This window comes from Hyaena hyaena, unplaced genomic scaffold (assembly GCF_003009895.1).
Source record: "Hyaena hyaena isolate Hyena2069 unplaced genomic scaffold, ASM300989v1 scaffold_580, whole genome shotgun sequence".
Taxonomy (NCBI): domain Eukaryota; kingdom Metazoa; phylum Chordata; class Mammalia; order Carnivora; family Hyaenidae; genus Hyaena; species Hyaena hyaena.
The window spans coordinates 248,059-266,198 of NW_024081213.1; the positions used below are offsets into that span (position 1 = coordinate 248,059).

The 18,140-nt window shown below is 38.0% G+C and overlaps 1 protein-coding gene across 2 annotated transcripts in view; it reads right to left on the reverse strand.

Moving 5' to 3' along the window:
- Window positions 1–18,140, reverse strand: part of SWT1 (SWT1 RNA endoribonuclease homolog) — a 96,446-nt gene that overhangs the window by 24,311 nt on the left and 53,995 nt on the right. For both annotated transcript variants that reach the window (XM_039256609.1, XM_039256610.1), the window contains exon 16: window positions 15,749–15,880. In XM_039256609.1, coding sequence (XP_039112540.1) covers window positions 15,749–15,880 — 132 coding nt within the window. The remainder of the gene's footprint in view (window positions 1–15,748; window positions 15,881–18,140) is intronic.

Sequence of the window (18,140 nt, forward strand, 5' to 3'; positions counted from 1 at the left end):
GTGGCTCAGGAGCTTAAGCGTCCAACTTCAGTTCAGGTCATGATCTCGAGGTTTGTGGGTTCCAGCCCTGCACTGGGCTCTGTGTTGACAGTTCAAAGCCTGTAATCTGCTTTAGATTCTGTGTCTCCCTCTCTCTCTGCCCCTCCCCTGCTCTCACTCTGTATCTAAAAAAATAAACATTAAAAAAATAATAAACTTGAAAAAATTTTAAAAACTGGTAAAAAGAAAAAAATTAAATGATTAAAACAAATTAGACAAATTATTTTATGTTCCTGTTTTCCCTTTGGAGACAAAGAACGCTACAAGGAGATTATACTAATTAGATACAGGTATTAAATACAGGAACTTTTAAATAATTTAGTCAAAATTAATAATTGAAATCTGATTTACTCAGAATACTGGCAATCTTTTTTCTTCTCTAAAGTTGGTGGTGGGACAAGGGTTTATAGGTAATTTTAATGACTGCATTTGTAATTATAAAGGCAATTTTACAGAAGCAAAATATGATTCTGCTAAAGGAACATACTATATGGTTTACTTATATGCTAGACACATATATACATACACTAAAAATACACGGACAAATACAAAGCTTTCTGTCAATTTTGTAGAAAGGTTAAAATACTATGTATCCATATGCTTTTCACTTATCCTTTTATCTGGATCATTAGCCGGTACCTCCAGTGTATTTTCTACATTGGTATTTAAGCATAATAATATAATGGTTAGGGGCACTTGTGTGGCTCTGTTGGTTAAGCATGTTAAGCATCTGACTCTTGATTTCAGCTCAGGCCATGATCCCAGGGTCATGGATTTGAGCCCCAGGTCAGGCTCTGCACTGAGCATGGAGCCTGCTTAAGATTCTCTTTCTCTCTCCCTCTTCTTCTCTCCCCCACTCACGCTTTCTCTCTCAAATAAATAAATGTATGTATGTATGTATGTTATAATCTCAGTCTTTCTGGAATCAGTCTGGAAAGCAGGGATTGAAACCCAAGCAAGATGGCTCGTGTCCATGTTCCCACCCACTATACTAAATGCCTCTAGATATATACAACAAGTGAGATGAACACTCATCTGAAAATGTGGTTTGCAAATATATGGCTGACAGAACCTTAAGGATCATCCAATTCTAATCAAGTTCATCACATCTCCTTAAGAAACAAGAATGCAACGAAAGCAACATACGTAACACTGGTATCTGTCTATCCAGTTGTGTTTCAACATTTTGAGAGAACTATCAGACTGACAGAGTTGATGAAAAGTAATAGTCTACGTAGAACTTGGGAAAAGGGATTAAAGAAAAAGAATTTCCCTGCCTAAGGGCAAGGCTGACCTGACTGAAGGGCAGATTAAGCTCTAGAGTAAAGAGATCGCTTTAGCTTGAGGCCAATCGCAGGAGGTCAGCAAGAAAATGTGGTAATAATATAGTTTGCAGTGTAAACTTTCCTCTAGGAGTTTATAAATATTTTGGTTCAGGTACTGATTTCAATGTAAATAAGTAAACAAGCATACTGATATATCAGCTTACTTTGTTCTAAATTTGATTACTGTGAGTCTGAGAAGGTTTCAGTAAACTGATAAAATTCCTAAACTTGCAAGTTTGGGGATGGAACTCTCTACACGTTACTAAGGAATCATGACATTAAGGTCCAGGTGGTCAGGCAGTTTCTTTCTAATTGTTTCTGCACCTATTGATTATCACATGTTAACTCTTGTGTGGAGTGGGATATATTGAGTTCCTGCCCTTAAAGAGCTTACCATCTCGTCTCTCTTTAAAACAGGTAGTATAAACAAGAGAAAATCGACGGGGACTAATGCTCGTTGTTCCCGAACAGGAAAACAAGGTAGCTGAGGTAAAAGGGATGGAAAGAAGAACTTTTACTCACTGTATATCCTTTTTTTTTTTTTGCCTTTTGAATTCTTTTTAAGCAACATAAAATTATTACTTATTTTTAAACAATTAAACACAATTATTTACAATTGGGAAAAAAGAATTGATGGACTAGAAAATAAATCTGAGGAAATTATTCAGAATATGGCACAGAAGGATAAAAGAGATGGAAAAAACAAAAACAAAAAAGGAGTTGAGAGAGATGGCTCAGAGGAAGAGAGGCAGGAATAGGAATTCCAAAATAAGAGGAGAAGAATGGGGGAAAGGCAATGATGGAGGAGATAATGAATGAGTATTTCTGGAATCGAAAATGTGAGTCTTCAGACTGACGAAAGCACACCACATCTCAAGAAAGATAAATGAAACAAAACCCATACCTAGATGTCCTGTGGTAAAACTGCCAAACATGTAAGTTACAGAGGAAAATCTTGAAAGCATTCACAGGAAAAAGAAGCCAGATAACCTACTGAGGAAAAACCATATACTGACAGCTGACTTCCCATTTCCAAGAGGATAGAAGATAATGAAATTTTGTCTTCAAAGTGCTCAGGGGAAATAGTTCGCAGCTAGAATCCACACTCAGCTCAGGACCAATCAAGAATGGAGGCAAAACACCACCTGGAGTCAGAATGAGAGCACTTACCAGTAAAGGCTTTGATAGAAAAAGGAGTCAAACATTTGCTTCATCAGATAGAAAGATGAATCCTCAAAGAGTAGAATGAAGGAAGCAGTGGGAAAATGCAAACACCTAATAAATATGACAGGCTAAAAACAAAAACTATTTTATATAAAAATAATTGGGGGGGGTTAAAACAATGTGAACCTATGATGTCAGAAAGTATGGACGAGGAAGCCAAGAGGAGGGAGATGAGAATCTAAGTAGTCTTGATTCTTGTTTTACTCAGGATGTAAATAATCCTGATACTTTAGGCTTTATAAATCACATATGCACTTATTAGTTTAAGGGTAACCACAGAAAATAGAAATAGAATGTGCAACTTTCCAAAGAGAAGTGGGAGAAAACGAGGGTTGGAAAAATTAACAACAGTACACGTGGGTCAATCCCATAAATGGCAAACGAGGACAAAGGATAAATAACAAAAGGTAAAGTGACAGCACACAAGCCCACATACAGCACTCTGGGATGTCTTCATTGTGGAACTCCCAGCAAAGATCTTTAAAGGAATTTCAGTAGTTGAATGTGTATTTTTGGGAATATAGTTTTTGTTTAATAAGATGAACACAAACCAAGATTTTAGTTCAGTGATGAGCAAGAAATGTCCCGTCATTTAAAATATCCCTTTGTATTGCATTAGGAAAGGTTGTTGTTTTAGTTCGTTTGTTCTGTGGGTAAAGGTCTGTGACCTCGATTAGTTAGCACTTCTGTGCCGCATTCTTAAAGCTTCCGTGGGGACTGTGGAACCTTAGAGGCGCCTGGGTGGCTGAGTCAGGTAAGCATCCAACTCCCGCTCAGGTCATGATCTCACAGTTTCTTGGTTAGAGCCCCATATCGGAATCCTTTCTGACTATATGGAGCCTGTTTGGGATTCTCTCTCTTTCCCTCTCTCTCCCCCACTAAATCCCTCCCTCTCAAAAATAAATAAATAAACTGAAAATAAAAGAACTGTTTAACCTTAAAAATTTCAACATTTGCAAAGGTAGGGTAGTATTTCTGGATCAATAAACCTGTTTGGGGCTTAAAAGATAAAAAAAAAAAAGGTGGTAGAAATAAGTCCAAATATACCCGTAAACATATTTATGTAAACAGATTTTACTTATTATCAAAAAACCGAGTCTAGCTTTATGCCATGTAGAAAACAAAAGAAATAGTGACCCAGAATGTTTCGATATAAAGAGAAAATACTAACAAGAAAAGAAAAAGCTAGTCTGGCAGGATTAACACATGACAAAATAAACTTGAAGGGAAAAATTATTGGCAGTAAAGAAGACCAATTAGCCCGGCAGATATACCATAACCTCACAATATAGAAAGCAAATGTTGACAGCGTTACAATTAAAAAAAGAAAAGCTTACAATCACAATTGGAAATTTCAACAAAAATCACAGAACTGCTCAGACAAAAATCAGCAACCATATACTAATATGAACAACGTACAATGAACACATTTGACCTAATGGACACGTAGAGAATCCTGTACCTTAAAAAAACAGAGGAAGAAAACAGAACGGAGTCAGGTGGCCCAAGTTTAAATGATGAGTTCAGTTTTAGACATTTAGAGTAGCAGCGGAAAGCTCACAACTCAACCAAGGAGAGGGAACACTGAAATAAGTTCAGGAAAGGGTTGGGAGTAGATGAGATCACAGAAGGAGAGCATATACAGGAGGGAAGGTGGTAGTGACAGTGTACATCTAGCGGTGAGTGTCTAGAAAACAAGGTGCAAAAGCATGGAGCGTATCAAGTTCCTGAAGTAACCAAATTTATCCTAGAAGTTTTATTCCATATTCACCTTTAATAGGTTTGGAAGGAAAGCATGGTTTAAAGAGGAAAACAGTAACAGCATTACTGTGAAACCTTGTGCTGAGACCTCAGAAGGCTCTAAGGTGCCTTGGAGAAACTTTCAGACAAAAGGCCCTTTAAGGGTCTTAAGAGTGTGCCTCACAAAATCTGCTGAACTGCCTTCCAGTGATCTTCGGGGCATTGCCCTGAAGCAGCTTCACAGGGAACCCAAGGGAGGGTTTAAACGCAAGGGCCTACTTCAAAGAAATTTGCGGTTGTGATTTTTGTCTAGTGGAGTGAACCCCATTAAGATTCATGGAAAAGCTTTTTGGGGGACTGTGACGGTAGAAGTACAACTACTTGGACTAAATGGGATAGAGGTAACACAAAGTGAAAAGAGGTTTTGAACTCCCTACCTCTTAGGAACAGGAAGCAGGCTGAGAAGGCTCCTCAGTTGCAGCTTACTTTTCCTCCTGTCACAAAAGCTCAGAGGCTAAAACCAAGAACCCAGAGAGTAAAGAGCAGCTGTAAGTCATTCGCAGGCACCAGGACTGAGGTCTAATGAAGGAAGCGGTAGCCCGTGCGTAGCTGGATTTCTGAATGGCTAGGAATCCTGTGGCCTCATCCCACCTCCTGTTTCCCATCCCACCCCCACATTTTGTGTGTGAAGGTAGACAGCAGTTGTCCAGTGCCTGACTTGATTGTTATGTGTTGAGAGAGGAGGTGAGCTAACTTGTCTCTTTAGTTCACAGTAAAACCAAAGAGAAATGGTACCCAAGGAGTCACACCCAAGTTTTGCCTCACCACACCTGGGCCTGACTTAAATAAGATCCTGGATTTTAGGATAATGTCATCATAGGGTAAAACATGTGGTCTTGAGAAGAGGAATGAGGTATTTGGCTAAGGGAAGGCATGTAAACTGCTGTGTTCAGAAGGCAGACTGTGTTAGAGTATATTTTCCAAGATGGCCTCACCAGAAGATCTCTCATCTCACATGTTCTTCTTAGAATGTAATGTTGACATTCCTCCTCCTATCAACACGTGGCGTGCATGTTCCTTTCCCCTGAATTGAAGGTCTGTGACTACATGGAAAATGACATTATATAATTTCTGAGGCAATGTCTTTAAAAGCAAAAGAGCTTTCACCTGGCATTTTTGGACACTCTTGGAAACCAGCCTTCAGCCTGTGAGGAAGTTGAGGCTACATGGAGATGCTGATATTGGTGTTCTAGTCAACACCCAGCATCAGCCAGACTTTGAGATGCCACCAGATGCCACCGGACTACAACTGCACAAGAGAGCCCAAGTGAGAACTGCCCAGCTGTGTCCAGTCAACCCCCAGGACGATTAGAGAAAATAAGTGATTGCCAATGTTTCAAGCCAAGAAGTTTTGAGATGATTTGCTGTGTAGCAGAACAGCGTGGGTGAGGTAAGGGAAATCAACCGCCAACTTCTAAATAAACTAAAGTATGAGTTTCTTGTGCAGCTAATCTTTGTACGGCACAACTGAACTGCTTTTGTCTCTTTCTTTCTGCTTACTCATATATTTGTTAGCTTTTTAGTGAAGATTCCCTTGAGAAAGTCCTACTGTATCTTGGTTGAACTAAGAATCTCTCGTGTAGAGTGAAGAGTGATCAGTCGCTCTGTTGGTGGTGGACAGATAGGATAGTGGCAGTAGGAACCAATCACCCTAGAGCCCAGGAAAGACACAGTCCTGAGGCAGAGGGTAGAAATCTGTAAAGAACAGGTGTGTAAACAATGGTGCTTTCCCATGTGTCATTACATCACAGAAGTATCCAAGTTGAAGAAATGGCAATACATTTCTGAACATGGAATTCTATTTAAAATGACTTTCGGGGCGCCTGGGTGGCTTAGTCGGTTAAGCGTCCGACTTTTGCTTAGGTCATGATCTCGCGGTTCGTGGGTTCGAGCCCCGCATCGGGCTCTGTGCTGACTGCCAGCTCAGAGCCTGGAGCCTGTTTCAGTCTGTGACTCCCTCTGTCTCTGACCCTCCCCTGCTCAAGCTGTCTCTCTCTATCTCTCCTAGAAATAAATAAAACATTTAAAAAAAAAATAAAATAAAATAAAATGACTTTCAATACAAAGTTGAAAATGCATGGGTGTGAAAAGTATGTTGGTTCAGGTTATAACACCATTATATCTCCTCAATTTCTCTGGAAATCTATACATTTATGAAAAAAGTTATTTTCTGGTTAATGGTACTGAAAATAAGTTGTATTTTCTTTGTTTTAAGGTCAGATGAGTGCTTGTACATTAGGCCCCAAGCTTAAGCGTTAAAGTAAGAATAACAATTACAGCTTAACTGAATGGAACACCCTGCACCGAAGAATGCTTTTTTCCTGCACACAAAATACTTCTTAGGATCACATCCACTTGCCTTATTGTTTACAATTATTTCCAAGCAATCTGTAGGAACTGCTGACTTTTAAAAAACAATCATAGTACTCACGTATTGTGCTCCTATGGTACAGAGGACACTGGGATCCAAGATCTTTTCTGAATGCGTTAAAAACCCTCTTCCATACCTCCAGATGTTCCCACTTTCTCCCCTTTGCTCTTCTGGTCCCTCCAACAGTATTGAACTTATGTATATTAAATTTTCTGTTTAAAATACCTAGAGTCATTTGTTTTCTTTTTTTAAATTTTTTAATGTTTTATTTATTTCTGAGAGAGAGAAAGAGAAAGAGAGAGAGAGAGAGAGTCAGAGAGAGAGGGAGATGCAGAATCCGAAGCAGGCTCCAGGCTCTGAGCTGTTAGCACAGAGCCTGATGTGGGGCTCGAACCCACAAACCGTGAGATCATGACCTGAGCTGAAGTCTGATGCTTAACTGACTGAGCCAACCAGGCGCCCCATTCATTTCTGATTTCTTGACTAAGCAGTGACTGAAACAGTACTTGTTGTCCGGAGAAGACTTATTTGGTATAATAATAGAGAAACCATTACCACTTACTTCCCTTGATTCTTGAATTCTACAGTTTCTAAGGGGAAAAGGGCACCACATACAGCATTATTTAGGACAGCACCCGAACTCCAGAGGTTACAGCTGGTATGGTAACTAATGTTTTTACAGGTCGCTCCGGTGTTTTGCAAAGCCAGTTCCTTAGCTTAGTGTATAATAAAGACAATGAATTCCATATAGCCATAGCTGCCCTTCTGCTATAAAATTAGTTTTTCAGTTGTATGGCATATCAAGACAGTGGCCAAGATATCCCTTATATCAATAGATGGAGTTGCTGGCAGAATCACTACCGAGAAGGAAGGCAAGTCACCTCCAAAAGAAGTATCCATTCTGCCTCATGACGGAAGGGGTCTGAAATCACTGCCAAGTGGCTTACTGGTCTCTGAGGGAATAATGCCTCACTGAATGCTTAGCTTTTGCCTCTACTGCTGACAGTCTGGGCTCTCAACAGTGGCAGCAGCCAGAGCAGGCTTCATGAGGTGAAGTCCCACGTTTGAGCTCACGTTATGTAAGATTGTCATTGTCCTTTTGTTTATGAGCTCCCTGACCAAACACTGGGGTGGCTAGGGAGACCCTGGCATCTACAGGACAGCTGATCTGATCCATCTGATACTGAGTCTCCTCCGGATTGGGTAGCCTTTAGTGAGTATTCACATGGGACACAAATACCCTCATTACAAGGTGCCCATCCACAAACCGCTTCTCCAGATGTCCCTGTCACCACACTTACAATCTTGTTTTTCCTAAGCTGTCAAACGAATCAGTAGTTACTGTTTATCAATCAGGCTCAATTCATCTCTCTGTTTCTCCCAACTATGGTGGGAGTTGAGGTCCCTGGAATTAGTCTTAACTTAGAGCAAGTAACTAGCAGTCCCCTCAAAAGTCTTAGTATTTTCATTTTTTCCTACAACAGTCACCCTATTAAATGATACAAACTGTTTTGAAGAAGGCTGACTGGTATATACTCTTTGCAGTCCTTTATGCTCCACTAGTATACCAAAGTACTCACACTTTTTAATGTATAGTATCAAAAGGGTTTAAAATAAAATCTAAATAGATTACCATATTTAATACAGGAAATATAATTTTGATTTTCATAATCTAGCTTAGCTCAACAATTCAGTTGGGGAAAATACATAGAATGCTGTCAAAAAGTAAACTAGCTTAATGATAGCAGAAAGAAAGACGAATTGGAAATTTACAATTTATAGTTTCAGCTACATTATTATGAAGGGTAAGCATATGCTAACTCTAGAAGGTTTATTTATATCTTATTAATAGGAATTGGCATACGAAAATGTTAGGCAATTCTAGGGGGGTTCTGATATACAATAAATATTTATTGACTGTCTTCTATGTAGAAAACACTGTCCTGAGCTGACTTTGGCTCAGGTCATAATCTCACAGTTCGTGGGTTCGAGCCCCGCATTGGTTTCTGTGTTGACAGCTAGCTCACAGCCTGGAGCCTGTTGTCAGATTCTGTGTCTCCCTCTCTCTCTGACCCTTCCCTGCTCATGCTTTCTCTCTCTCTCTCTCTCAGAAATAAGTAAAAACATTAACATTTTTTTTTTAAAAATCAACTCATGCTGGATAATTCAGTCAGATTAGTAGGTGGATGCCACATATTTTGTTAAGCGAATATAAATTTTACTATGTATTACATATAACATTTGATGTAGATGTTAAGTTAGAGCAGTGTTTATCAAACTGCAATGTAGATAACATAAAAAAGCTTTTACTTATAACTGTCTATGTTTTATATAATATATTACATATGCCTTATATAAGAAAGGTCTGGTTATATTCCCTGGATCTCAATCCCTCCCATTAGATCCAATCTTTCCTTCTACTAACCCTAATTTATAAAGTTGACTATAGACAGACCATGATTAAGTAATCAAGGATAATGTGGGACCCCACAAGCTATTTGGGAAAATTACTGGGAGCTCCATCATCTGTTTTAGACATAAATACCATTTTTTAATCTCCTCAATCTCCTTCCTTCAGTCATTCTCCTTCCTCCTTTTCTTATTCTTTCCTTTTTTGGCTTAGACTCCTCTCTTCTGTATCACGTTTAAGCTGTCTATGTTACCTATTCCTCAAATGTCATAAGGTAGTACTATTGGTAGCATTCAGCCCTAAAGAAGTTACTCTCCACCAGAAAGACTATAAAGAACTCATTCAATACTTTTCCTCCCCATCTATTATGTGTAGTGGTGATGCAGATATATATCTAAATATACAAAAGACAAAGAAAAGTAAGTAAAGTTTCTTCCCTAAAGGTGTTCACAATCTCACAGAGCTGGTTACAGAATAAATTATAGGAAAGTTAAGTACAAAATGATTGCATGGAGGGGCCCCAGGGTGGCTCTGTCAGTTAAGTGTCTGACTCCTCATTTCAGCTCAGGTCATGATCCCATGGTCATGAGATTGAGTGCTGTGTCTGGAATCTGCACTAGGGGGTAGAGCCTGCTTAAAGTTCTCTCTCTCCCTCTCCCTCTGTCCTACTTGCTTGCTCACTTGCTCCCTCTCCAAAAAAAAAAAAAAAAAAAAATGATGGTATGGAGGGTAAAGCAAATAAGTCCTTTCATTTTTAATTAATAGGTTGTATTATTTTCTCTTACTCAACACAGTAACTGATAGACTTGGTGATGGACAGGACTAGGAGTGTGCAAAGAGTCTGATAAAGAGGTGCAGTGGTATGTGGGAACCCCAATGGCACAGCAGAGGTGAGGTCCAATTATCCAAGGGTAGAAAGGCCAAGTCTCAAAGAAAATAGGTCAGACCTAAAGAGACATGGGTAAACCTCCCCAGTCTAGATAAGGACAATATTTATCAATGGCTGAACACCTTGCACACTACAGTGAGTTGAGATTCTGGAAGTCACTTTATAATGTCATTATATTCTACCCATGTCTCTAAGAGAAACTTTTGTTTTAACAATTAGCTTAATCTAGAAAACAGCCTAAAAGTGTTATCGTTGTGTCAACTGAGGGAGGGCCTTTTCTAAATAACGTTTCTAAAATGCCTCAAGAGGTCAGCTTCCAAAACACACACTATGAAGTTAATAAAACATTCTTGCAAATGCAAACTCCACATTCTTTGAAGTGGTTAAATCATTAGCAGATCTGAGAAACTGCTGTGATTAAGGGTTCCTGTTCACAGGAAACATATGCCAGTACATGTTTGCTCTAATGTTAAAATGCCATAAAAGAGTAATAAGAAAATTCATTTTAGAGGCTTAATAATATAAAAATACATGTAAATGACAGACTGAAAAAAAATCCCAAACTTCACGATTATTATTGTGCTTTACAAAAACAACTCTACAAAATATTTCAAACCAAAGCCAGAGGACTGTAACAGAGGTTACTAAAGTTCTGAGGATCATTAGAGCATTTGAAAATGATAAAAATGAATTGTCTTCCTTTACCTAAATCCAAGCACAAGTCTCATTTTCCAAAATCATATTCTAAGGTGAGGCATGAAGCCCATCCAGAACATGACCAAGCCCAGTGCATCAGTAAGCACTCAATTAATCCTCATTAAAAGCAATAAAACCAGGGGCACCTGGGTGGCTCAGGTGGTTGAATGTCCAACTCTTGATTTCAGCTCAGGTCACGATTTCACAGTTGAGAGATTGAGCTTCTAGTTGGGCTCAGCACCAAGCATGGAGCCTACTTAAGATTCTCTTTCCTTCTCTCCCTTTTCCCCACTCGCACGCGCTCTCTCTCTCTCTCTTTAAAAACAACCAAACCAAAAATGTTATCTAAAGAAGAAATACCCTCTTGTATAAGAAAATTCCCCCTCTAAAATGTGTCAATTTACTCATAAGGAAGAGTAACTCCCTCTCCCACCCCTGAATATGGCTCAAAAGATGAAAATAAGAAAACATTATTTCAAACACTTTATCTAAAGCTGCCTTAGCTAGAAATCTAGAATTCATTAACATAGAAATGCACAGTTTTACATGTTCAATCAAGTGTTAAAATGAACATGCACATTTAGGTATGATCTACTTATATTTTTGGATTCAAGACATTACCATCTTTTTTTAAAAATAAGTTCAACCTTATTTTATAAAGATGAAACACATAAATTTGATTATATCTAGGCAGAATGCAACTTCCTACATTCACCCTCCACTTTCTTCTTTGCTTCCAAACCAGGCAGCTCATCATCTACTACAGATACAAAAACATACTTAAATCACCTTCATTGTTGTTTTGAGTGTTAGCTTTCAAGTCAAAGCTACACACATTTGTGGTATGCTTCAGAGCTGGAGAACATGACCTGTTAACTTCGTAGAGATTCCAGTTTAAGCATACAGATATTTTAAATAATTTTTTAAATGTTTATTTTTGAGAGAGACAGACAAAGCATGAGCGGTGGAGGGGCAGAGAGAGAGAGAGAGAGAGAGAGAGAGAGGGAGGGAGAGAGGGAGAGAGAGAGAGAGGGAATGGGAGACACAGAATCTGAAGCAGGCTCTAGGCTCTGAGATGTCAGCACAGAGCCCAACATGGGACTCGAACCCATGAACCATGAGATCATGTCCTGAGCCAAAGCCGGATGTTTAACCGACTGAGCCACCCAGGTGCCCCTAAGCACACGTATATTTAACAATGCTGTCTGATTACTGTACAAGTAGAACTTCTCTAGAATTTGCCACATGACTCTCCAGTTAATTTTCCACTTCAAATGAAACTTCATAATCTTTATATACCGAGCAAAAGGTTTTTGTGATCTTGAGAGTAACCTGGTCATGCTTACTAAAGCATAAAATGAGACTAGATAGTACAGATCTAAAAAAAAAAAAATTAATACACTTTTGTCTACATGGAAAGAGTACTGACTCTGGTTCTCTAATGTTTAAAGATACCATTAACAAATGTGCTCAAATTAGTCCTATCTACACAAAACAGGAAAGATGAGAAAGAAAAAAGTAATTTCCAAAACAACAGCAAATAAATTAAGTTCACTCTCCCACACCAGAAAAAAGTATATAGAAAGCGTAAGAATCATCAATATTCCCACCTCTTTTTCCATTTTGGCAAACTTAAGTATTCTACTCCCATTGTATAACTATATGGACAACTGCTCCACCAATATTTTCTACCTTAATTAATCAGAATCATGTTTAGAACATCATTAAAATTGAAATACACATTTTTAAACATTTCAAATTTAACATATCAGCATTAAGGAGAAAACAAAAACTAACAGTTGTAATATGTTACAGCCTCACAAGCATTTTTGCATACATCATCTCATTTATTCTGCTATTGAGGGCATCAAGGTTTCCATTTAATAAGGAAAGAAACTGGGTTAGAGAGGGGTAAGTGACAAACCTGAAGTCAACTACAAAGGGATAAATCTGGAACTAGACGCTGAACTCTTAGTTTAATAAAAACATTTTCATTTACTTCTTTAACTGAAGGACCTAGTTAACAAGTCACCTTCTTACTGATTCCCAGTGTAACATCATACATGATTGGCTATGATAAAATGGAGTTGAGCTATATTTACTGAGTAGGTATTTCAAAATCAAATGAAACTACTCCATTTTAACAAGCATCAGAAAATGCTAATAATATGTAGTCACTACAAAGTTGAGTGTATTTTTCAAGTTTAAAATCTAAAAAATTTAAAAATCTACCCATAGTAGGCCACTCAAAAAAATTTTAACTGAATTCATTTTGACTTAATATGACTGTTTCTTAAAAGGGTTTAAGACTACATCTACACTTGACAAAATAATATAATTTAAAAAAAATTTTTTTATTTATTTCTAGGAGAGAGAGAGACAGCGTGAGCAGGGGAGGGTCAGAGAGAGAGGGAGACACAGACTCTGAAACAGGTCCAGGCTCTGTGCTGGCAGTCAGCACAGAGCCCGACGCGGAACTCGAACCCAAGAACCGTGAGATCATGACCTAAGCGAAAGTCGGACGCTTAACCGACTAAGCCACCCAGGTGCCCCCAAAATAATATAATTATTAACTTCTATTACATTTTGATTAAATGCCTATTGTCTGAAGGGCTAAAAAAAAAAAAAAGAAAAAACTTGTGGTTTTAGTAGTTTCCTGTAGACTAATGAATGATGAAATGTGCAAACTTTTTTATTCACAATGCCCTCTACTGGTAGCAAAAGTGGTTCTAATATATTACAAGAAATTTGATCAGTTTCTTTAATGTGGTCCCCCCCACCATGGCTCTATAAATCCCCTGAAAATCATGTTAAAAATATAACTTCTCTCTCTCTCTACAAAAATATCCACAAATATTGTAATTTCACTACAATCTAGATAGTTTTAACAAGTTCCCCAACAGTGAGATGGAGAATCAGTAGTTTGGTTAGTTATATCAGCACCTGGCTTTCAAAGCACAAGAACTTTGTGAAAAGCTCTGGAAAGGTGTTATTATGCCAGTTTTACAGATAAATACTGAGGCTCAAGATAATTTATTATCCCAGGTAACATGCTACAAAGTAGCAGGACCACTAATATTTTCTTATTCCTGGAGGTACTGTGACCTTAGAGGAAAGAATAACAAAATTATATTATCCTTAAAATTCAAATATTTATTTCTTCGTGCTATAATTTCCCAACTCTGGCCTGACAGGAGAATCACCTGGGGAGTTTGTAAAACTGCTTATGCCTGGGTCCCAAGCTCAGAGAAGCAGATTTAATAGGTTTAGGGTCGGCCTGGCCATTGTTCTTTGTTTAAAGCTGCCAGATGATTATGATCAGCCGCTACACCGGTGGTGCTCTGCCTCTGATGTGCAGAGAATCACCCCGGAGGACATAGACTACCAGGCCCATCCCCATAGTTTGGGACTTGAATAGGGTCTGGCAGGGTTTGAGAATTTGCATTTATAACAAGTTCCAGGCAGTGATGAGGGTGCTGATTCTGCCAGAACACACTGAGAACCGCAGGTTAACAAAGTTGGCTACTGCTTCTCAACCTTGGCTACACATTAGGATCACCTGGAGACATTTTTTTTTTTAAATCCTGATAGTCGGGCACACTTTTAGACCAATCACATCAGAATCTCTGTAGAAGGGAACCTGTATGTTTAAGGCTCCTAAAATGAAAAAGGTTTCTGTATAGCAAAGGTTTATAAAACCCATCAAATTGTAAATGGATACAGATTGGTTTTCTAAGAGAGTAGTGCAGTATACAGTATTTCCAAAGCTTTCTGGATTAGAAATACTTCTGTCTGGGCACGTAATTAACAGATTTAAATGCGTGATATACTAGCATATGGGACAAAGCAGACACTGCTCTGAGTGGCTCCTAAGACACTCCCCTCCATCCTCATCTACTGCCAAACCCGTCCTTCCTCCACTGCATGTGTACATATGAGAATATTAACGACTCTACTGTAATTTTTTTTTTCTTTTGAGAGACAGAGACAGCACAAGCTGGGAAGGGACAGAGAGAGAGAGAGAGAGAGAGAGAGAGAGAGAGAGACAGAATCCCAAGCAGGTTCCGAGCTGCAGCACAGACCCTGAACTGGGGCTCAAACTCATGAAACTGTGAGATCATGACCTGAGCCAAGACCAAGAGTCAGGCAAATTTAACTGACTGAGCCACCCAGGTGGCCCCCAAAAGCTATTCTCAGAATCATTTAGCCAACTGTGATCCAAAAAGGGGTACAAATGCTCTATGCATTAACAATGAGACGAAGTTTCCAAAAACCATTAAGAGAAGAGAAAAAAAAAAAAAACTCAACAATTCTTGTTTTGAAAAATCCCAAAATTTTAAAATTTGGACATAAGATCAAATCAGTTTTGATTTTTTGGTTTTGTGTTTTAATTTATAACGATTAGTTTTCTGCTAGCAAGCTGCATATTGAACTCAGGTCAAGTGCAGGACTAAGTTTAGTATTCTCCTTTACTACCACAAAAGAAAACATCTGACTTCATGCTATGGTCCATTCTATAGCTTTCTGGAACTATGTTTTCTATATGCTTCACAAATATTTAAAATAATCACATATATGTAAGTCTCAAAGCATCTTAAGATTATGTTACTTCTCAAACTTTTTCATTTTGAGGAAACTATTAAAATATTAACATACATTTGTTTTTAAAGAGCAGTGATAATTACCTAAACATATATTTTTCAACAAGTAATTACTGAGGGCCCATTATACACCAGGCACTGTTTTTGGAGCTACAGTTGCACCATAATGAAAATAAAGTTCCTTATGAAGCTTCAAACCTGGTATGTTTTTTCTAGAAAGGAAAAAACTAGAAACATTCTTGTGGTCCAAACTACAAATAGGGATTCTTTGCAAGGGAGAGGGAAAAGTGAAAGCTAAAAATTACTCATTTATAAAACTTGCACCTCTGAAAAAGCTGATAAACCTAGAAGAAAGGGAAAATAAATGAAACTTCAAAATTAATTGGTGGTTACCTCTGAATTCCTTCAAGAATATCCTTCACAGCTGCTATTAACTTTTGAAGATATACAAATGCTTCTTCAAATGATGCTATTTTTGAAGAAGTCAAAGCTGCATTTGAGCCCAACCTCTGAAATACATCCATGCTAAAATAGAGAAAAAGAAGATACTCATAGGTACACATGCATTATTTATTATAATTTAAGCATTTCCATTTCTTATATAAAATAAGGTATTATTTATAACTCCTCTTTCATAATCCTGATTTATTTAAATCAGAAAAGACAGCGACTTATGAATGTCCAGGCTACCATTCATGCAGAGGATCTAGGTCAATGACTATGTGCATTTAATCTAAAGTAATACTATAAAAGCTGTGGAAATAATATTTCTTATCAAGAGATCATACGACATGAAAGTAATAGTATTTTTTTTAGATGCTTACTTATTTATTTTTGAGAGAGAGACAGACAGAGACAGAGAGACAACAGAATCTGAAGCAGGCTCCATGCTCCCAGCTGTCAGCGCAGAGCCTGATGAGAGGCTTCAATCCAAGAAGTGGGAGATCATGACCTGAGCTGAAGTCAGATGCTTACCCCTGGAAGTAATACTATTGATTCAATACATTCAAGTCAGTGCATAAGTATTGACAGTGCTCCAGTATATAAGGATGAAGAAAAAAAAAAAAAAAGACATCAGATTTATGTGTTTGCCGAAACTAGAAGTTACGAATGTTCATATACCTTACTCTGATAATTCCAATTTTAGAAATCTATTGCATATTAATAATTTTGCAATTCGTAAACAATTAGTAACCATGTAAATTGTTCAGCAATATAAAAAGTGTTAAGTAGTGAGTTAGTCCCCTGATGAAATATCAAAGAACTATTAAAATAATACTTATGCCATCTATAAATTAGAAACATAAAGGTATACAATATTTATATAACATAACAACCACCAAATAAAAAGTCAAAACATATGCTGTCCTGGGTTGAACAGCATGTGCCCCAAATTCATGTTCACCCAGAATCTCAGAATGTGACTTTATTTAAGATCTTTGCCAAACTTCTCAATAGAACAGACCCTACAGACACCTGGATTTCAGGCTTTACAGCCTCCAGAACAGTGAGTGAATAAATTTCTATGACTGTAAACCGTCTAGCTTGGTTGATATTATCTATCAAATTAGATAGCATCTAATTTGCTATGGCAGCCCCAGGAACCTAATGTACATGCCTGAAACAAAGCTGAGTGTACATAACAGTAACAATGTTAACTACTGAGTTACCTTTAGGTAGTAGCATTCATTGGAAGTTTCTCCCCTACTTCGCAGTACTTTCCAAAGCAATTTTAAAACTAATTGTGGTAAGGGGTGCCTGGGTGGCTCAGTCGGTCAAGCGTCAGACTTCGGGTCAGGTCATGATCTCACGGTTCGTGGGTTCGAGTCCTATGTCGGGCTCTTTGCTGACAGCCAGCTCAGAGCCTGGAGCCTGTTTTGCATTCTCTGTCTCCCTCTCTTTCTAACCCTCCCCTATTCATGCTGTCTCTCTCTCAGAAATAAATAAAACATTAAAAAAAATTTTTTTTAAATAATAATTGTGGTAAAACAGGGGCATCTAGGCAGCTCAGTTGGTTAAGTGTCTGACTCTTGATTTCGGCTCAGGTCATGATCTCACAGTTTGTGGGATCAAGCTCCATGTCAGGCTTTGTGGTGACAGCATGGTGCCTGCTTGGGATTCTCTCTCCCTCTCTCTCTGCCCCTCCCCTGCTCACACATTCTCTCTCTCAAAATAAATAAAATAAAATAAATAATAATTGCGGTGAAATAAACATAAAATTACTATTTTAACCATTCTAAAATGTACAATTGAGTAGTGTTTGGTACATTCACACTGTCTGCAACCATCACCACTATCTAATCAGACTATTTTCATCACTCCAGAAGGAAATCTTGTATTCATTAAGCAATCACTCACCATTCTTCCCTTGCTCCAGTGCCTGGTAACCACTAATCCATTTTCTATCTCTACAGATTTTACCTATTGTGGATATTTCAAGTAAACAGAATCATATACCATGTGACCCTTTGAGTCTGGCTTCCTTCACTTAGCATGTTTTCAATATGCATTCACTTTGTAGTGGGTATCGATATATTATTATGGCTAAGAAATTCTATGTTATAGATACAAACATTTTTATGATGGAGCACATTTTGTTTATCCATTCATCTGCTGATGGGCATTGGACTGTTTCCACTTTGGCTATTGTAAATAGTTGTGAACATTCATATGTACACTTTTGTTTGAACACTTGTATTCAGTTCACTTGGGTATATCTCTATGAGTGGAACTGCTGGGTCACATGGGGATTATATATTTAATGCACTGAAGAACCAAAAAATTG